At 38.9% G+C, this 22525-nt stretch overlaps 2 protein-coding genes across 2 annotated transcripts in view; both read left to right on the forward strand.

The window, feature by feature from the left end:
- The window catches only part of LOC140184848 (uncharacterized), a 56008-nt gene that overhangs the window by 2699 nt on the left and 30784 nt on the right, over positions 1-22525 (forward strand). The window contains 2 exon segments of the mRNA XM_072238036.1: positions 9830-10612; positions 15566-17584. Of these exon segments, the coding sequence (XP_072094137.1) occupies positions 9830-10612; positions 15566-17584 (2802 nt within the window).
- On the forward strand, positions 12875-15180 carry LOC112800953 (zinc finger BED domain-containing protein RICESLEEPER 2-like). Its single transcript, XM_072236570.1, has 4 exons — positions 12875-13076; positions 14133-14494; positions 14575-14893; positions 14982-15180. The coding sequence occupies exons 1-4, from the start codon at positions 12875-12877 to the stop codon at positions 15083-15085; spliced, it is 987 nt and encodes a 328-aa protein (XP_072092671.1). The 3' UTR covers positions 15086-15180.

The raw sequence follows: 22525 nt of genomic DNA on the forward strand, positions 1-22525 counted from the left end.
CTTTGCATTTTGTTGTAATGGTAGGGTCAACTTATGTTGGCACTTTATGGTGAATGTTATAAGTGAAGTAAGAATGGGAAGAGTAGAAGGGATTGGTTGAATAATGATTTGAATCTTAGAAGGTTTGATTATTACTACTTTCTCATTGCTGGATTAGCTTTAATCAACATTCTCTACCTCTTGTTTTGTGTCAAACACTACCAATATAAAAAATTGTCATTGTATAGAGAAGATTATAGAGTTAGTAAACACAAATCTTAGTGTTATTTCCTCACTTGTTTGATTAAACAGGGATTGGGATTCGAATAATATATTGTGTATATATAGTAACCTATTGGTTTGGTCTGTAACAAACTTTTAAATAGAGTTTAGATTCACGAGTTAATATTATTGAGTTGGAAAAGTTGGGGAATAGCATGTAAAAAAAATAGAAAAAAAAAATCTTGCAAAGATTTGTAATTAACAAATTAGTAAAGTAAACATACAATTATGTTATGGTAAGATTTAAGTCACATTAAATTAATTCCTAATTAACTTTGATATTATTGGCTTCAAATTTATAAGATGCAAAGTTCTTCAAGATCTGGTTATAATTTATCATATTTTTGCGAAAGAAAGTAATTATCTAAAGCAGTTTAACTCATCACTTTTAGTTAGTATAATAGTTGAGAGAATATAAAGCAACCTACAAAGCCACACCTATTCTTAATAAAATATGTCTAACAACTTTGAGTTACTGAAATAATACGAAAGATAATATAAGATAGATCATGATGATGACAATTAGTTTATTTTTAATTCAATCTTATACCATGTCCATGTCTATTAACTACTACACTTTGCATTATGTAAAATGTAAATTCTTGTAATTGTAACAACATGCATGCATGCATGTGATCAATTCAATACAATTTTCATATTCATACAATTTTAGTATATTTCATTGTTTCCAATAATGCTCTCAATGTTATCAAATCAATGTTGCAATGTAATACGTGACACCATAACAATGGACAATTTTCTAAAAATATGATCTCTTCTCAACTTAAGCTAGCGCCTTAGGCTATAAACATTATGCATGTGTCCAAAATCGTGAGATACATCTAATGTAATTTAGATAATAATTGAATTTGACACAACATACTGCCACATTAGACTTTGGTGACTTTGTGCATGAAGGACTTTAATGAAATTTATTATTATTATCAATGTTTAATCCCCTTTTCTGTTTTCTTTTCTGTTCATCTTTCATTGGATAAAATCTTGTCATGAAAATGAACGACATATAATACATTAAGATAATTTGATGGTACAATTGAGTTTAAAGTTTAATGATTATATCTTGCATGCGTTATTTGAGTATGATATCTTGTATTTAAGTTTTATTCAATCTCTTTTCTGAATATCTTGTTATATCTAAGCTCCTAAATTGGGCTTAGAACAATGACCGGCACAAAAAGTATTCCTTTTGAGAATATTTTAGTTCATAAAAGATATAATTTGGATCATATTTTCATAACTTTCTAAGTAAATTTCACATGAATTTATTTCCATCTTTTTCAGATTTCTCTCCAACTGCTATAAGTAAATAGCTTAATATAAGTTCAAAGTATGATATTTAATATAATTCTTTTGTAACTCTTCTTTCTTATAAGGTTATTCAAAGTTTTAAGGTTAGATTGTAAATATGAAGATAGTTCAAGTTCATATGATAACATTTTTTAACTAACTTGAAACGAGTATAGGTTTTTGAACAGAATTGTTAAGTTTTCAAATTTCTCAACACTCTTGTGTGAATAGTGTAAAGTCTTTGTACTTTACATGTCTTTTTTGTAAACTAATTCAATAGTGATTTTTAGTTTTAGGAAGGTTTAAGAAAAAATATATAAAGTTCCTAGATTGGTGGGATATCTATTCCGAGTCTTCTTTAAAAAGATCAGTCGAATATATAAAGTTATTAGATTAGTAGGGAATTCAATCCGAGTCATTGCTGGTCTTGAGAATACTTGTATAAAGAATAGTATCTAAAATTCTTAGGTTAGTGATGAGTTAATCTAAGTAATTTCGTAAACCTAACAAGATTTGAGGAAATAATATTTATATCTAATATTCTTAGGTTAGATTGTGATCCAATTTGTGTCAAAGCTTAGTCTAAGAAGGGTTGATGAAAGAATATCCATTGTACACTCGTTCTAATAATGGAACTTTCAAACTACTTTAAAAACTAGACATAAGTATTTTATTACTAGGAAATTGGAAAATACCAGCAGTTTTTTCTAGGGGATTAAATTGCCGCAAAATGACATACCAGCGGTTCTATAACCATTGTAGTTTAAGGCATGGCAATTTGATTTTGTGGTGATTTTTATGAACCTCTGGCACAACCGCCGCAAAATCAATATATAGGGTTAGTTGATTTAGCAATGGTTTTAAACCGCCGCTATTTCCTTTGCTAATTCTGATAGGTGTTTTTTTTAAAAAATTCAGCAGTTTTCAACCCGTTGCAATCTTCTACACTAAATTTTAAAAAAATAATTGATGGACTACAATATATTGTACCATTTTTCTTTATTATAACTTATTTTTTTTACGTCATAATTGATTAAACTTAAGATATGTGTATATAAGAGGACTAAATAGATAAAACCATAATTTTGTATATTTGAAAAAAGAAAACTAATTGATAACACCAATAAAAGAAAATAATTTAGTTGTACAGGAAGCAGAGAACACAATAGTAGCAATAGTCAATTTTTTCACATGGTCAAATTACATAGTAAACATAGGTCAACTCATACCTCTTTCTCATACTTCTTAATACTCTAGATATAAAGCACCAACAAGGACATCATATTTCAGATCAACACTCAAAGAACGGCGACTAGCATAATGTGTTCCGTAAGCAGAGCATTCATTGTTATTGAGATAATACATGAACGACAAGTTTGCATACAGAGATTATATCCTGAGATAATACACTTAAACAAAGAATGAATTCTCAAATCTCTACTTTAGTTTATTTTTCAAACAAAACACTTCTTGAACCTTTAAAACATTTTGTCTTTATGTAAATATTTAAGTTTCATTTATTTTCCAAATTTTTAGAGAAATTTTCATTTATTTTTTTATATCTTCAAGTGAGGCCTGCTTTTGGCATGACACATCTCACACAAAACAAAGTAACAACCATTTTACCACTACTACATTCATGAAAAGATCTTTGCATACCATCAGTAAATGGATACTTCACTACTACAAACCAACTTATCATCCTGGCACACTTACTATGATTAAATGTATATGGCAAGTTTTTGCTTTGATATTTAAAAGATACACACACACACACACACACACACACACACACACACACAACCCCCTAAATAGATCTAAGCTAGTAAATAAAATACCTGAAATCGTTGCATTCATGATAAAACAAACCTAGCATAAGGAAAGTTTTGATCTCTACATGACATCTCTAGAAAAGGTGTAGCATTATGTTCATTGGCTTACCTGCAAACGAAGAAGCTCTTTAAAAGTAGCTATCTCATGTAATGTAATAACAAATCTAAATATGACCGGTCTTGAAAAAGAGATAACAGAGAAAGCAAATAGATTCTATAATACTTACACTTACAAAAATATAGCACTTATATAGAATACAGAACATGAACCTTTAAGACATAATAAATGTAAAATCATGATTTTTAACAACCTCCAATTGACACACTACCAGGGTCATCTAGGCCACCGCCAAATATTTCTAACGAATCAACAAAGCCAATTTTTCCATTATATGCTTCCGCCAAAGCTGTTTTGAGGAGATACAAATAAAAAATTAACAACTTTCTAATTTGCAATTACAAAATAGTCTGATGGGCTAAACCACGTATTTTAGATACCATAATCATTCAGTAGTAACCTTTCACTTAAAAGACCAAACAACAAGTCATTATTCTAAACGATCTAGCAGTTTACTAAATTAAACTACAGAAAAACTTAAAATCAAAAGCCAAGTTAAATTTTCTTAAAATTGATGTCACTATAGTTAAACATAGTTGATACATCATTAACCAAATGTACAATAAAAATATTCATATTACATATATGCATATTTATTCACAAAGAGATGAGCAAGGATAACTGAGAGTAGGATAAGAAATTTGCTCAAAAAGAATTATTAAAATAAAACACAAATTATACTCCCACAAATGCAATAAAATATTTAATTTTTTTGCATATGATTGATAGAAATTCAATTGAACCAATCATGAACAGAGGAGAAAAAGCTCATATTTCTTCTTTATATGCAAAAAAAAAACACTCATGTATAAAGTTGTAGCTTTGAAATCTCGGGCAGACTGTTTTTGCATAACAATGGTAATAATTGATTAACACAATAGTAGATCTAATATAGGAATACCATAAAGAACTTACATTAATCTCTTATATCTTTTGAACAGCTTCTAGCATCTATCCTTTAACTCATCAACATTTTCTTCAAGAGACAATACCATGTAAAACCCGGTTAATTAACGGTTAATTAACCCATAAATGAGAATTTATTCTAGAAAGCCCAAAATGTGATTTTTGTGGCTAAATATGATAGAGGAGATTGAGACGAGAATTTCGGTACCAATTTTATAGAAATCGGACCAAGATTGGACCGAACGGGCCAAACCGGGCCAACCGGACCCAAAGTGGGCCCTTGGCCCAACTAAACTAAACCAAAACCCTAGTTTTCAGCACTCTCTCTCCTCAGAACACACTCAAACACGCTGAAATGGTGGAGAGGAAGGGAAGAACTCTCTCTCAACTTCTTTCTCTCACTTGATCTTTAAACCACCATAACTTTTGATCTAGAGCTCCGATTGCCGCTCCGTTTGTGGCCACGCGTTCACCGCGGAGAGCTCTACAAAACCCATACAATCAATCTTGAGGTAAGCCACAAGTTTCTGTTCGAAATTCCAGCCCTTATTTTCGAGTTTCATGGGTGAAATGTTGAGATTTTGGGTTCTTTGATGTTATAGGACCCAACTCTCTTGAAGGAGAAGGTTAATCTTGTCTCCTTGGACCTTGGGTGTGGTAAGATTCTCAACCCTAGTGTATTTTGTTGTTTTATGATGTTTGGATTTTGAGATGTTGTGTATGGGTATGATGGTTGTGGCTTAGGTTGTGTATGTGTGGATATTGGAGCTTGATTGGTGATTTTGAAAAGCTTGGAAAGGATTTGGTGGTGAAAAATCTGTTCTTAGAGGTTTTGAGGCCTTGAGAGCATGTGGATAAGTGGTTTGGAAGTGCTCCGGTGGAGCTTGGGAAAATCGGCTAAGGTATGGTTTCGGTTTCCCGTATCTAATATGTAATGTGGTAGGAAATACTTAGGCTAGAGGCCCTAAGATAGGCATTGAATGGTTGATGTTGTTGAATTATTGATATATATGATGTGGTCATATATGTAATGATGATTAATGATGCCTTGGTGGTATGAGGTATGAGAAGTATGCATGTTGTGATATATGCTTGATGATTAGTTATGGTTGAATTGTGGGTTGAACCATGTTTATGGTGAGTATGATGTTGATTGTGTACAATGATGATTTATTGGAATTGGTGTTGTTGAGAATTGGCATGAGTAAGAGTATATGATATGTCAATATGTTTGAGTTTAAGCCACTTGGGTGAAGTGGGTTAAAATGATGAGATAGTGATTCTGTAATTTGTGGTAAAGTGTCAATGTGTGAGTTGAGGAGGCTTGATGTTGAATTTGATATATTTTGATTGATTTCAAAGAAAAGGGATGAAATTGGCATGTTTTGATTGATTTTGAAAAGAGTTGAAAATGGCTTGTTTTGAAAATGGCATATTGTTGTTTTGTATGAAAATATGGTTTTTGGACATACTTTGGTGGGACATAACTTGGACTACGGATCTCTGTTTTGTGTCAAATCTGTTTAGAAATGAAATTGGATCCGGGAAGTCCATGCCATTCGAAGAACGGGTGAAAAATGATTTAAAATGAGGAAGTTATGTCCGTTGGAAGATTGGGGTTTAAATCTGTGAATTCTGCAGCTTTTAACTTAGAAAATTTTTAGCAGAATAACCTCTTGCGCGTAGGCGCACTTGGCGCGTATGCGCCGATCTTCCAGAGAGCGCCATCCACGCGTGCGCGTGATGTGCGTGGGCGCGCCGATTGTGCTGCACCCAATGCCCAGCCATTTTCCAGAGAGTTATGCCATAACTGTGCCAGTGTTGTGCCTGGGGCACGAGAACACCCACGCGTACGCGTGGTTGACGCGTATGCGATGATTGGCAAATTTTTAATCCACGCGTTAGCGTGCATGACGCTTGCGCGTCGATGAGTTTTGAGGCCATCCACGCGTGCGCGTGGAGTGCGCGTACGCGTGGACCTGTTTTCATCCCAAAGTTGATTTTTGAGTTTTAAAGTCAAATCTCATACTTCTAAGCCTCCGATCTCACCACTTATATCTTAAATCATTATGATATGTCTAGCTATGAGAAGAAAGGCTAGTGAATGTGGTAACTTGCGAGTGAAGCAAGGGAAAATGAATGATCAATGAGGATCATTGATGATTATGTGAGATGTGGAGGATGGTGGTGGAAGTGCTTGTATGCCATTGGCCGAAGGGCCGTAATTATTTATGAATATTGGCTGGTTCTGGATTGAACCGTGAGCCGGAATAGCTGTGTATGCTATGAATATTGGCTGGTTATGGATTTAACCGTGAGCCGGATGGCTGATATGGATGTTGATCCATGGATGAGAATTCATGCATGTTTATGCTGAATTATTGATAATTGTGATTTGCACTTTCACTATCGGAGATACGAGTTTCCCTGGGTAGTAGCAGTGGCTAGCCACCACGTGCTCCAGGTTGAGACTCGAAGCTCTTTTGACCCTATGTCATAAGTATGGCCGGGCACTGTGAAAGACCCGGATGAGCTCGCCCCCGTAAATATTCACCAGTGAAGGTGATGGATATAGATCATGATTATGATCAAGTTTATGACGAGTATAACTCGAGTTGGGGATGCGTGACAGAGGGACAGTCCAATGGTTAGCTACCAGGACTTGTCGGGTTGGCTCTATAACCGACAGATGATATCATCAGCCACTAGGGACAGGCATTCATCATATGCATACTATATGAATTGTTTGAGATTGCCTATTTGACTGTACATTACTTGCTAATTGTCTAAATGCTTTACTTGTTCCTATTTGTGTATTCCTTGTTTGATATAACTGTGATTGCTACACTATACTCCTGCTGGTGGTTGGGAGGTTTGAAGGAATTGGAAAGGGAAGTATTAGTTAGACTGAAAAATCTTTAGTCAGATGCCCTTTATGGTTTAGCTTGTTTATAAGCTTTGATATTATCTGGAGGAAGTTCTAGGATTGCCTTTGGCTTTCCTCCATTATTATGTATTATATATGTAGAAGCTGTTACCATGCTGGGGACCTCTGGTTCTCACCCATGCAGATTTTGTGGTTTTCAGATGCAGGACGTACGGTTTCCCGCTGAGGCATGCTGGAGACTTCTAGATTTGCGAAGATTCCTTGTTCTTGGGGACTATGTTTTGGTTTATATGTTTTGCTTAGATACTTTTATCTCCATTAAATAATACAAACTGTGATGACTCCTCTTATGGGAGATTTTGGAGAATAGGTTTTATGTATTTGTGTCCCTTTGGGTTTCCTTTGGGGTTTCCTTATTTTATCATATGTATATATTGCTATGCTCGGACCGGTTATCTTCGCAGCCGGATCTTGAGTCTTGATATTCCTATTTTTGACACTCCTTTGTATATATATAATTCTCGCGTTGGTTTATCCTTATTCGTTACGTTGTCGATCGGAGTGTTGCGCTTTAGAGTTGCGATGGTTTTTGTTTACCCCTTTTTCTACAAAGGCTCCTAGTTATAATCAATCATTCATACTACTATATGTACTAAATTTTTATTTTAGAGGTCGTAATACCTTGCCATCTCTGAATTATGACTTAAGCATAAGACTCTGTATGGTAGGGTGTTACATTATGGTATCAGAGCAGTTCGTTCCTGTAGAGCCTGAGGGATGGACTGATTATGCTTCTGTGCATTCCCTGTGTGTGTGTGTGTGTTATGTGCTATTAGTATATCTGCTTGATATAATTGGCATAAACGTTCATGAGCATGCATTTGGGACTTTGAAGCACTAGACTTCCGATATTGAGACTGATCAACTTAATATCGATTGTTTGGTGTGTATAGGAACCAGATGGCGCCTCATGGATGCGGTAGAGGTAGTGCGAGAGGTCGTACGAATGCTCGTGCACCGGAGAATAACCCTAATGACCCGGTGAACTTTATGACTGCGTTGGAGAACATGGCTGCTGCTATGCAAGCCACTGCTGAGGCTCTTGGTCAACAGATGAACAACCATGGTAATGATGGAGATGGAGTTCAGGGCCCGATGACACTAGCAAACTTTTTAAAGGTTAATCCACCTAAGTTCAAGGGGACTACTAGTCCGACTGAGGCTGATACATGGTTTCAGGCTATAGAGCGAGCACTGCAAGCACAAGTGGTGCCTGAAGGGCAGCGTGTTGAGTTTGCTACCTATATGCTTACAGGTGAAGCGTCGCATTGGTGGCAAGGTATCCGACGTCTTCTGCAGCACGGTGATGACTATATCACTTGGAATGTCTTCCAAGAGGAGTTCTATAAGAAGTACTTTCTGACTTCTGCTAGGACGGCTAAGGAACTTGAATTGTTACAGTTGAAGCAGGGTACTATGTCCATATCAGAGTATACTGACAGGTTTGAGGAGCTGTTCAGGTTCTCTCGTATGTGCCAAGGGACTCCGGTGGAATATGAGGAATGGAAGTGTGTTAAGTATGAAGGAGGACTCCGGAGTGACATTTTCAGTTCAGTGGGACCAATGGAGATTAGGACTTTCTCCGAGTTGGTAAACAAGTGTAGGGTTGCTGAAGAGTGTGTGAAGAGGGCAACCGCTGAGAAAGGGATTCACAAAGGTTCATTCCCACAGAATCGAAGGAAGAGCTTTGCACCTAGAGGCCCATCTTTCAAGAGGGGAAGCTCTTTCAGGAGGCCCAACAACAACAACAATTTCCAAGGGAGGAAGTTTGGGAAACAACCTCAGGATGATCAAGCTTGTACTAGGTGTGGAAGTCACCATCCGGGAGCACCATGCAAGGCCGGATGGGATTTGTGCTACACTTCTGGAAAGGCGGGGCATAAAGCCGCAAATTGTCCTGAGAAGCAGAAACAAGGTGCTGGGACAGCACAACAGCCTGGTCGGGTGTTCACCACTTCAGCTGTAGGAGCTGAGGGATCCGAGACACTTATTCGAGGTAATTGTGAAATGGCTGGTCAAACTTTAAATGCTTTATTTGATTCGGGAGCATCGCATTCATTCAATCCATTTGAGAAAGCCCATGAGTTAGGGTTGAAGATTGTAACTTTAGGTTATGATCTAAGAGTGTACAATGCTACCCATGAAGCCATGGTAACTAGGCTAGGATGCCCGGAAGTTTCCTTTAGGTTCAAGCAGCGTGATTTTGTTCATAATTTAATCTGCTTACCGATGATTGGTCTTGATCTTATCTTGGGATTGGACTGGTTATCTAAGAACCATGTTCTGCTAGATTGTTCTACAAAGTCGGTGTACTTTATGCCGGGAGATACGGAAGGGCCGGTCGTGGTGAATAATTATTACTTGAATTCGATGATGGTGAACTGTTCCGGAACCGAATGTCAGGGTATCCTGTTGTTAACCGCGGGTGTTTCGGGTGATGATCAAAGGTTGGAACAGATTCCAGTTGTGTGTGAGTTTCCGGAAGTATTTCCTGATGATATTGATGAGTTTCCACCTAACCGAGAGGTTGAGTTTGCTATTGAATTGGTGCCCAGGGCGGGACCAATCTCAAGTGCTCCTTATAGGATGTCACCGTTAGAGATGAACGAGCTAAAGTCTCAGTTAGAGGATTTGTTGGGAAAGAATTTTATACGACCAAGTGTCTCTCCGTGGGGTGCTCCAGTATTACTGGTAAAGAAGAAGGATGGGAGTATGCGACTCTGTGTGGATTACAGACAGCTGAACAAGGTTACAATAAAGAATAAGTACCCATTGCCGAGAATTGATGATCTCATGGATCAGTTACAAGGAGCTGGAGTTTTCTCCAAGATCGATTTGCGATCCGGTTATCACCAGATAAGGGTGAGGGATGAGGATATCCCTAAGACCGCTTTCAGGACTCGTTATGGTCATTACGAGTACACTGTAATGTCTTTCGAGTTGACGAACGCTCCTGCGGTGTTCATGGATTACATGAATAGAGTTTTCCGTCCGTTTCTGGATAAATTTGTTGTTGTCTTCATTGATGACATACTGATTTACTCCAAGACTGAAAAAGAGCATGCGGAACACTTGAGGACCGTGTTGCAGATTCTAAAAGAGAAGAAACTCTATGCAAAACTATCGAAGTGTGAGTTTTGGAAGAGTGAGGTGAAGTTTTTGGGCCATGTGGTGAGTAAGAAGGGAATAGCCATAGATCCAACTAAGGTGGAGGCTGTGATGGATTGGAAGCAACTAGGGGTGGCAAATGGGCCTTAATCCGCCGGGCCGGCCCGCGTAACCCGCCAAAAAAGGCGGGCTGGGCTAGAAATTTGGGACCGCCGTAAGACAAAAGCCCGCCTAACCCAAACCGTTTAAATCGTGGGCTTTGGCGGGCTTTGGCGGGGCGGGGCGGGCTGGCCCAGCGGGCTGAAGGTTTTTTTTTTTTGGGCTGAACCCATCACCCATGAACCCAGACCCAGAACCCATGAACCCACCCCAACCGACCCGACCCGACCCAATCCCCATTCCCCACCCACCTAAACGGCTGAAAGCCTGAAACCCTAAATTGAATCCCTCCCCCCATTCGGCCATTCCCCAATCCCTAATCCCCATTGCAGCTGCCTCACTCTCACAGTCTCACTCCTCGGTCCTCTCCTCTCAGTTCCTCGGCAGACGGCAGCGCCACCCAGGATCTCAGTCGTCTCGTCTCCACTCTCCAGTCTCCTCGACGGATCTCAGCCTCTCACTCGGTTCCTTAGTCTCAGTTCCTCAGTTCCTCAGTTCCTCACCGCCACTCTCAGTCTCTCACTCGGTCATCCTAAGCTCCTCACCGTCACTCTCAGTCTCTCAATTCCATCGTCCAGCGACCTCAGCTCGAACTTCAGAGTTACATCCTCACCTCTGTCTGGCCGTCGTCGCTGCTGCCTGCTGGTCTCGGTCCTGTGCTCCTGGGTCTTGTGAGTCGTGGGCTCGTGGCTTGTCCTCTGAATCTGCTGCTCCTCGCTCTCGGTCACGACTGCTCCTCGTTCTCGGTCACGGCTACTCCACCTCTCGGTCACGGCTGATCCTTCAAGGTCTGCATAACTCTAACCTTTGCTAATGCTATTACCTGAAGTCCTGAACATATATTTGTAACTAATTCTTTGTTTTCAAATTATTAACACAAGTTGATATATGATATACTTGATGAATGTAATTTATAGTGTGTGTTGCTAAGTGAAGGTGCATGGTGTTGTACTGTTGTTATTTATTATGTACAGAAAAAGGGTGGAGTTATCTTAAGAGAATTGAACAATTTTATTGATGAGAAGAAATATCTGAGTTATTGAGCTCACTGTCATTATAAAAAAAAACAGAAGACATATTCCTTGAATTTGTCATTCTGGTGGTTAAATCATACCTATTGTACATCTTCTTTCAATTTATATGCAACTAATCCTTTTTTTTTGTTCTATTGTTACATCAAATGCAGCTGTCTATGCAGTTGTTAGTGCAGTTTTTAGCACCCAAGTGGTGAATTTGATAATAGACTAATTGCTCAATTTTTATGGATCCATCATGTATTCAATTTTTAAATATACTTGATAATGGTTGATTGTTGGTTAAATACTTGAATTTGATAATGGTTGAGTTTTGAATATACTTCATAATGGTTGAGTTTTGATTATGAGTGTCAGGTCAAGCAGTAAGTTTTTTAAACTTCCAACTTTTCTTTAATCACAAGTATTCATGATCTGCCATACTCTCATTATAGACAGCTTAATCTTGTTATATAAGAAACTTCAGCTTCAAGAATGTTAAATATGTTGTTCCATTATTCATCTATATCATTATTTTGCATCTAAATCTTTATCCTAGGCCATTTGATTAGACATTCATTCATCCTATTCTCAATTATTAAACTAAAGCTTGTTTTCCAATCATATTCTTGTTGAATTGGTCACTTCTCTGGGTTCAACACTTGCTATTCAACACTTGCAGATCCAAACTTGGCTCCAAGGTACTTAATCCTTTATGATTGTTGTTAGAATACAGAGTCTTTGAAATTTAGTTCCCAATAAATTAAACTTTGATTGGATGTTGTTTTCATATAATTCAGTTCTAAATTTGTTAGAATCTCACAGTTGGAGATTATTTTTCTTTTAATATTTTTCCTCCTATTTTAATATTTTTCAACTGGTTGTAATTGAGATTTGAGGGTGGTACCAGTTCTTAAGAAAAATAACAGTCTTTGACTATACATTGATTGCGGGACAACAATTTATTTCGTTGTTAAAATATGCATTTAAGTTAATGTGCTAAATTGTTCTAACTAGATGAGTATTCAATTTTTAAATATACTTGATAATGGTTGATTGTTGGTTAAATGCTTGAATTTGATAATGGTTGAGTTTTGAATATACTTCATAATGGTTGAGTTTTGATTATGACTGAATACTTGCTGTTTTTTGTATGATTTGCTAATGGTTGAAAAACCTAGTTCATATAAACAATTTACATTTTACTTTTATTTCAGGAAATATGAATTCTGAAACTGTGAGTAACCTTGTTACCACTGGAGTTGGTTCTGAGGCTGCTCCGGTCGAGGTTGATGAACCTAGTTCGAAAAGGCTGAGACCAGCAACCTCTGATGTTTGGAATTTTTTCAAAAAGCTCGGTCCAGATAAGGATGGAGTAGAACGTGCTGAGTGTAAAGGATGCAAGAAAGTGTTTAAAGCTGGAGGTAAGCGATATGGCACTTCTACTATAAAACGGCATCTTGATAGTTGTACTCAAATTAAGCATGAAGATATTGGTCAGACTATAGCAGAATTGCAACTTAAAATGGGTTCACTTAAGATTGATTCAGGAGTGGCTAGAGATATGTTTGATGGGTATGTAGTTGCTGGGGATAAGCCTTTTAATATGGTTGATGATAGGAGATTTAGAAATTGGGTGAAATATATTAGTCCAACTTTGAAACTTCCTTCTAAGAATACGGTTAAAGCTGACATAGTGAAAGTTTACAAGAGAGAAGCTGCGAAACTTAAAAAAATTTTAGTTTCCATTCCAAATAGAATTTGCTTAACATCTGATCTTTGGACTTCCAGTACCAATGAGGGGTTTATATGTTTGACTGCACATTTTGTTGATGAGAACTGGAAATTACAGAGTAAAATTCTCAATTTTTGTCATATGCCTCCTCCTCACACAGGATTTGAATTGTCTTCTAAAATCTTTACGCTTTTGACTGAGTGGAAAGTTGATAAAAAGATTTTTTCCATTACTTTGGATAATGCTTCTTCTAATGATACTTGTGTTGAACACTTGAAAAGTACTTTGGATGTGCATGGTTCATTGTTGTGTGGTGGTGAATTCTTTCATGTTCGTTGCTCTGCTCATATTTTAAATCTTATTGTCCAAGATGGAATGAAAATATGTGGTGATGCAGTGTCTAAGATTAGAGAGGGTATTAAGTTTCTGAGAAAATCTGAAAGTCGAATGGTTAAGTTTAAAGAATGTTTTGAAGATATTGAGGGACTTGAGTATACGACTGCATTATGTTTAGATGTTCCTACTAGGTGGAATTCACTTTATGCAATGCTTGCAAGTGCTATTCCTTATAAGAAAGCTTTTGAAATGTATAAAGTAAAAGAAGCTGGGTTTAGGGAGTTTTGTCCTTCATCAGATGAGTGGAGAAGAACTGAAAAAATATGTGATTTCTTGTTACCATTTTATGAAACTACCAAGTTGATGTCTGGAACTTCTTACCCAACATCCAACTTGTATTTTTTACAAGTTTGGCAAATCCAGCTGATTTTAATGAATAGTTTGAAGAATGATGAAGTGCTTATAAGGAACATGGGAGAAAAAATGATGATTAAGTTCAATAAATATTGGGAAGAATACAGTGTTGTTCTTGCATTTGGGGCAGTTCTTGATCCTAGATTTAAACTCAACACTTTGGTTCATTGCTATAATGAGATTGATCCTATTAGTGCTAAAGACAAAGTGGAGCTTGTGAAGAGTAAGTTATACAAGCTGTTTGAGGTTTATGATCAAAATTCCTCTACAACTGTAGAGAGTTCTTCCCAACTTTCAAGTAATTTTTCTCAAGCAACATCTTCTGCAATTGGAACTCAACTTATTAAAATTGTTGGTGTAAGTATTTTTATCTACTTGATTATATGTGTTTTTTATTTTTCATGCTTTTTGATTCATATATTGTTTGTAATGCAAAGGATTTGATGTCCCGTAATCAAGAAGCTGAAGTGAAAAGTGGAAAGAACCAACTGGATATTTATTTGAGTGAGGCAACATTATTTTGTAATGATGCAATCATTGATGTTTTGCAATGGTGGAAAGACAACCATCATCGTTTTCCAACCCTATCACTAATGGCACGAGATTTGTTGAGCATTCCTATTACTACTGTGGCTTCAGAATTTGCATTTAGCATGGGTTCTCATGTTTTGAATAAGTATAGAAGTCGTTTGTTGTCAGATAATGTTGAAGCGGTGATTTGCACCAGAAATTGGATTCGTGGATATGATGATTTTGGTATATTATATTTATGACATACATACTTGAGTGATTTTGAACATTATTATGTACTATTTTGCTAATATATTTATTTACTTTTTTCTAGAGGAAGATAAAGATCAGGAAGATATTGCAAAAGGAGAAGGCTATTCTTCAGGAGTTGGTTCCAATGATGTTATTGACTTATATGAAGATGAAGATGAAAATTAAGTGTATTGAATTAAGTTTAATTTGCTTTGAAGACTATTTATAATTATGTTTTTGGACTTTGGATTATATATTTATTTTGTCTATGGGACTATTTATAACTATGACTTGAGTATTTTGGATAATTGGATTATGTTTATTTACTTTGAAGACTATTTATATCCTTTGAAGACTATTTATATTTAATATTTGTATTTATATTGATTTAAATAGAAGATATTAGATATGTTCTTCTAAAAAAAACAATTAATTAGGCGGGCTTAGTCCGATTTATATTGATTTAAATAGAAGATACTTTTTCTTATTAAAAAAAAAACTAATTAGGCGGGCTTAGCCCGCCAGCCCGCCAGCCCGCCATTAGGCGGGGCGGGCTAGGATTTTGGGACCGCCTGAATAGGCGGGGCGGGGCGGGTCAGCCCGCCAGAGAGCGGGCTTCCGGCGGGGCGGGGCGGGGCGGGCTTCCCCGCCTGACACCCCTAGAAGCAACCAACCACCGTAACAGAGATAAGGAGTTTTCTGGGTTTAGCTGGCTATTACCGAAGGTTTATCAAGGGCTTCTCACAGATAGTTTTGCCAATGACAAAGTTAACCCGCAAAGACACTCCATTTGTTTGGACTCCTGAGTGCGAGGATAGCTTTCAGACATTGAAGAAAAAGTTGACCACTGCACCTGTGTTAGTGTTACCTGAGCCGAATGAGCCATTTGAGGTGTATTGTGATGCCTTATTGAAGGGTCTAGGGTGCGTACTGATGTAGCATCGTAATGTGGTGGCGTATGCCTCACGACAGTTGAGACCTCATGAAGTTAGTTACCCTACGCATGATTTGGAACTCGCTGCAGTTGTGTTTGCCTTGAAGGTGTGGAGGCATTACCTCTATGGGGTTAAGTTCCAAGTTTTCTCTGATCATAAGAGCTTGAAGTACCTCTTTGATCAGAAAGAGCTTAATATGAGACAGAGAAGGTGGATGGAATTGTTGAAGGACTACGACTTTGAGTTGCATTACCATCCGGGAAAGGCGAACGTAGTGGCGGATGCGTTAAGTCGGAAGTCGTTATATGCGGCTTGGATGATGCTTCAAGAGGAGAAGTTGCTCAAGGGATTTGAGAGTCTAAAAATTGGTACTCGAGAAGTATCCGGAACTTTGTGTTTGAGCCGATTAGAGATCTCAAGTGATTTTAAGTCCGAACTCCTAAAGGCTCATCAAAATGATGAAGCGTTATGGAAGGTGTTACCGGCTATGGAGCAAGGAAAACAATGGAGAGTGTCGGAAGAAAAAGATGGGTTATGGAGATTCAAGGGTAGGATCATTGTGCCGGATGTGGGCACTTTGAGGCAAGATATTTTAAAGGAGGCACACAAAAGCGGATTCTCCATTCACCCGGGAAGTACTAAGATGTACCATGATTTAAAGGCAATGTTCTGGTGGCCGGGTATGAAGAATGATGTGGCGGAATATGTTTCAAAGTGCTTAACTTGTCAAAAGGTGAAGATTGAACATCAAAGACCTTCCGGGATGTTGCAACCTTTAGAGATTCCACAATGGAAGTGGGAAAGTATTGCAATGGACTTTGTGTCTGGATTACCAAGGACTAGGACTGGTTTTGATGCTATTTGGGTGATTGTGGACCGACTGACGAAGTCGGCTCACTTTTTGCCCATTCAGATGACTTACACCCTTGAGGAGCTAGCACGGTTATACATAAAGGAGATTGTGAGACTTCATGGTGTACCTGCTACTATAATCTCTGATAGAGATCCTCGTTTCACTTCAAGGTTTTGGGGTGCATTTCAGAAAGCTTTTGGAACCCAATTAAGCTTGAGCACGGCTTACCATCCTCAAACAGATGGTCAATCCGAGAGGACAATCCAAACACTAGAGGATATGTTGAGAGCTTGTGTGTTGGACCAATCGGCGAGTTGGGATCGGTATATGCCATTAGTGGAGTTTGCATACAATAATAGTTATCATGCGAGCATCGGAATGGCTCCGTATGAGGCCTTGTATGGGAGGAAATGTCAATCTCCGCTATGTTGGTATGAAGTTGGAGAGAAAAGCTTGTTAGGGCTGGAAATGATAGCTGAGACTACTGAACAAGTTAAGAAAATCCGAGATAGGATGCTTACGGTGCAGAGTCGTCAAAAGAGTTACGCCGATCAGAGGCGAAAGCCCTTAGAATTTGAGGAAGGAGATCATGTTTTCCTTAAGGTTACTCCGACCACGGGAGTAGGTAGGGCGATTAAGGCAAATAAGTTGAATCCTCGATACATTGGTCCATTTCAGATCCTGGAAAGGATTGGGCCGGTGGCGTATTGGATGGCTCTACCACCTCATCTTTCGAATCTGCACGATGTGTTTCACGTGTCACAGCTTCGGAAGTACACTCCTGATGCTAGCCATGTGTTGGAACCTGAGTCGGTTCAGTTAAGGGAAGATTTGACGCTTCCAGTGGCTCCAGCCAGAATTGATGATATTAGTATCAAACAGTTGCGTGGAAAAGAGGTTTCATTAGTCAAAGTGGCATGGAGTCGAGGCGGTGTTGAGGAACACACTTGGGAACTTGAGTCGGAGATGCGAACGGACTATCCGCATTTATTCTCAGGTAATTGCATTTGAATTTTGTGGGCAAAATTCCCAATTAGGTGGGTAGAATGTAAAACCTGGTTAATTAACGGCTAATTAACCCATAAATGAGAATTTATTCTAGAAAGCCCAAAATGTGATTTTTGTGGCTAAATATGATAGAGGAGATTGAGACGAGAATTTCGGTACCAATTTTATAGAAATCGGACCAAGATTGGACCGAACGGGCCAAACCGGGCCAACCGGACCCAAAGTGGGCCCTTGGCCCAACTAAACTAAACCAAAACCCTAGTTTTCAGCACTCTCTCTCCTCACAACACACTCAAACACGCTGAAATGGTGGAGAGGAAGGGAAGAACTCTCTCTCAACTTCTTTCTCTCACTTGATCTTCAAACCACCATAACTTTTGATCTAGAGCTCCGATTGCCGCTCCGTTTGCGGCCACGCGTTCACCGCGGAGAGCTCTACAAAACCTATACAATCAATCTTGAGGTAAGCCACAAGTTTCTGTTCGAAATTCCAGCCCTTATTTTCGAGTTTCATGGGTGAAATGTTGAGATTTTGGGTTCTTTGATGTTATAGGACCCAACTCTCTTGAAGGAGAAGGTTAATCTTGTCTCCTTGGACCTTGGTGTGGTAAGATTCTCAACCCTAGTGTATTTTGTTGTTTTATGATGTTTGGGTTTTGAGATGTTGTGTATGGGTATGATGGTTGTGGCTTAGGTTGTGTATGTGTGGATATTGGAGCTTGATTGGTGATTTTGAAAAGCTTGGAAAGGGTTTGGTGGTGAAAAATCTGTTCTTAGAGGTTTTGAGGCCTTGAGAGCTTGTGGATAAGTGGTTTGGAAGTGCTCCAGTGGAGCTTGGGAAAATCGGCTAAGGTATGGTTTCGATTTTCCGTATCAAATATGTAATGTGGTAGGAAATACTTAGGCTAGAGGCCCTAAGATAGGCATTGAATGGTTGATGTTGTTGAATTATTGATATATATGATGTGGTCATATATGTAATGATGATTAATGATGCCTTGGTGGTATGAGGTATGAGAAATATGCATGTTGTGATATATGCTTGATGATTAGTTATGGTTGAATTGTGGGTTGAACCATGTTTATGGTGAGTATGATGTTGATTGTGTACAATGATGATTTATTGGAATTGGTGTTGTTGAGAATTGGCATGAGTAAGAGTATATGATATGTCAATATGTTTGAGTTTGAGCCACTTGGGTGAAGTGGGTTAAAATGATGAGATAGTGATTCTGTAATTTGTGGTAAAGTGTCAATGTGTGAGTTGAGGAGGCTTGATGTTGAATTTGATATATTTTGATTGATTTCAAAGAAAAGGGATGAAATTGGCATGTTTTGATTGATTTTGAAAAGAGTTGAAAATGGCTTGTTCTGAAAATGGCATATTGTGGTTTTGTATGAAAATATGGTTTTTGGGCATACTTTGGTGGGACATAACTTGGACTACGGATCTCTGTTTTGTGTCAAACCTGTTTAGAAATGAAATTGGATCCGGGAAGTCCATGCCGTTCGAAGAACGGGTGAAAAACGATTTAAAATGAAGAAGTTATGTCTGTTGGAAGATTGGGGTTTAAATCTGTGAATTCTGCAGCTTTTAACTTAGAAAATTTTTAGCAGAATAACCCCTTGCGCGTAGACGCACTTGGCGCGTATGCGCCGATCTTCCAGAGAGCGCCATCCACACGTGCGCGTGATGTGCGCGGGCGCGCCGATTGTGCTGCACCCAATGCCCAGCCATTTTCCAGAGAGTTATGCCATAACTGTGCCAGTGTTGTGCTTGGGGCATGAGAACACCCACGCGTACGCGTGGTTGATGCGTACGCGCCGATTGGCAAATTTTTAATCCACGCGTTAGCGTGCATGACGCTTGCGCGTCGATGAGTTTTTGAGGCCATCCACGCGTGCGCGTGGAGTGCGCGTACGCGTGGACCTGTTTTCTTCCCAAAGTTGATTTTTGAGTTTTAAAAGTCAAATCTCATACTTCTAAGCCTCCGATCTCACCACTTATATCTTAAATCATTATGATATGTCTAGCTATGAGAAGAACGGCTAGTGAATGTGGTAACTTGCGAGTGAAGCAAGGGAAAATGAATGATCAATGAGGATCATTGATGATTATGTGAGATGTGGAGGATGGTGGTGGAAGTGCTTGTATGCCATTGGCCGAAGGGCCGTAATTATTTATGAATATTGGCTGGTTCTGGATTGAACCGTAAGTCGGAATAGCTGTGTATGCTATGAATATTGGCTGGTTATGGATTTAACCGTGAGCCGGATGGCTGATATGGATGTTGATCCATGGATGAGAATTCATGTATGTTTATGCTGAATTATTGATAATTGTGATTTGCACTTCCACTATCGGAGATACGAGTTTCCCTGGGTAGTAGCAGTGGCTAGCCACCACGTGCTCCAGGTTGAGACTCGAAGCTCTTTTGACCCTATGTCATAAGTGTGGCCGGGCACTGTGAAAGACCCGGATGAGCTCGCCCCAGTAAATATTCACCAGTGAAGGTGATGGATATAGATCATGATTATGATCAAGTTTATGACGAGTATAACTCGAGTTGGGGATGCGTGACAGAGGGACAGTCCAATGGTTAGCTACCAGGAGTTGTTGGGATGGCTCTATAACCGACAGATGATATCATCAGCCACTAGGGACAGGCATTCATCATATGCATACTATATGAATTGTTTGAGATTGCCTATTTGACTGCACATTACTTGCTAATTGTCTAAATGCTTTACTTGTTCCTATTTGTGTATTCCTTGTTTGATATAACTGTGATTGCTACACTATACTCCTGCTGGTGGTTGGGAGGTTTGAAGGAATTGGAAAGGGAAGTATTAGTTAGACTGAAGAATCTTTAGTCAGATGCCCTTTATGGTTTAGCTTGTTTATAAGCTTTGATATTATCTGGAGGAAGTTCTAGGATTGCCTTTGGCTTTCCTCTATTATTATGTATTATATATGTGGAAGCTGTTACCATGCTGGGGACATCTGGTTCTCACCCATGCGAATTTTGTGGTTTTCAGATGCAGGACGTACGGTTTCCCGCTGAGGCATGCTGGAGACTTCTAGATTTGCGAAGATTCCTTGTTCTTGGGGACTATGTTTTGGTTTATATGTTTTGCTTAGATACTTTTATCTCCATTAAATAATACAAACTGTGATGACGCCTCTTATGGGAGATTTTGGAGAATAGGTTTTATGTATTTGTGTCCCTTTGGGTTTCCTTTGGGGTTTCCTTATTTTATCATATGTATATATTGCTATGCTCGGACCGGTTATCTTCGCAGCCGGATCTTGAGTCTTGATATTCCTATTTTTGACACTCCTTTGTATATATATAATTCTCGCGTTGGTTTATCCTTATTCGTTACGTTGTCGATCGGAGTGTTGCGCTTTAGAGTTGCGATGGTTTTTGTTTACCCCTTTTTCTACAAAGGCTCCTAGTTATAATCAATCATTCATACTACTATATGTACTAAATTTTTATTTTAGAGGTCATAATACCTTGCCATCTCTGAATTATGACTTAAGCATAAGACTCTGTATGGTAGGGTGTTACATTATGGTATCAGAGCAGTTCGTTCCTGTAGAGCCTGAGGGATGGACTGATTATGCTTCTGTGCATTCTCTGTGTGTGTGTGTGTGTTATGTGCTATTAGTATATCTGCTTGATATAATTGGCATAAACGTTCATGAGCATGCATTTGGGACTTTGAAGCACTAGACTTCCGATATTGAGACTGATCAACTTAATATCGATTGTTTGGTGTGTATATCAACCAGATGGCGCCTCGTGGACGTGGTAGAGGTAGTGCGAGAGGTCGTACGAATGCTCGTGCGCCGGAGAATAACCCTAATGACCCGGTGAACTTTATGACTGCGTTGGAGAACATGGCTGTTGCTTTGCAAGCCACTGCTGAGGCTCTTGGTCAACAGATGAACAACCATGGTAATGATGGATGTGGAGTTCAGGGTCCGATGACACTAGCAAACTTTTTAAAGGTTAATCCACCTAAGTTCAAGGGGACTACTAGTCCGACTGAGGCTGATACGTGGTTTCAGGCTATAGAGCGAGCACTGCAAGCACAAGTGGTGCCTGAAGGGCAACGTGTTGAGTTTGCTACCTATATGCTTACAGGTGAAGCGTCGCATTGGTGGCAAGGTATCCGACGTCTTTTGCAGCAGGGTGATGACTATATCACTTGGAATGTCTTCCAAGAGGAGTTCTATAAGTACTTTCTGACTTCTGCTAGGACGGCTAAGGAACTTGAATTGTTACAGTTGAAGCAGGGTACTATGTCCATATCAGAGTATACTGACAGGTTTGAGGAGCTGTTCAGGTTCTCTCGTATGTGCCAAGGGACTTCGGTGGAATATGAGGAATGGAAGTGTGTTAAGTATGAAGGAGGACTCCGGAGTGACATTTTCATTTCAGTGGGACCAATGGAGATTAGGACTTTCTCCGAGTTGGTAAACAAGTGTAGGGTTGCTGAAGAGTGTGTGACGAGGGCAACCGCTGAGAAAGGGATTCACAAAGGTTCATTCCCACAGAATCGAAGAAAGAGCTTTGCACCTAGAGGCCCATCTTTCAAGAGGGGAAGCTCTTTCAGGAGGCCCAACAACAACAACAATTTCCAAAGGAAGAAGTTTGGGAAACAACCTCAGGATGATCAAGCTTGTACTAGGTGTGGAAGTCACCATCCGGGAGCACCATGCAAGGCCGGATGGGGTTTGTGCTACACTTCTGGAAAGGCGGGGCATAAAGCCGCAAATTGTCCTGAGAAGCAGAAACAAGGTGCTGGGACAGCACAACA

Source organism: Arachis hypogaea, chromosome 5 (genome assembly GCF_003086295.3).
Source record: "Arachis hypogaea cultivar Tifrunner chromosome 5, arahy.Tifrunner.gnm2.J5K5, whole genome shotgun sequence".
Classification (NCBI taxonomy): Eukaryota; Viridiplantae; Streptophyta; class Magnoliopsida; order Fabales; family Fabaceae; genus Arachis; species Arachis hypogaea.

Coding starts and splice junctions, on each gene's coding strand:
- LOC112800953 (XM_072236570.1), top strand. CDS start 12,875: ATGAATTCTGAAACTGTGAGTAACCTTGTTACCACTGGAGTTGGTTCT. Junction 14,495..14,574: donor AACTTATTAAAATTGTTGGT/GTAAGTATTTTT, acceptor TGTAATGCAAAG/GATTTGATGTCCCGTAATCA. Junction 14,894..14,981: donor TCGTGGATATGATGATTTTG/GTATATTATATT, acceptor ACTTTTTTCTAG/AGGAAGATAAAGATCAGGAA.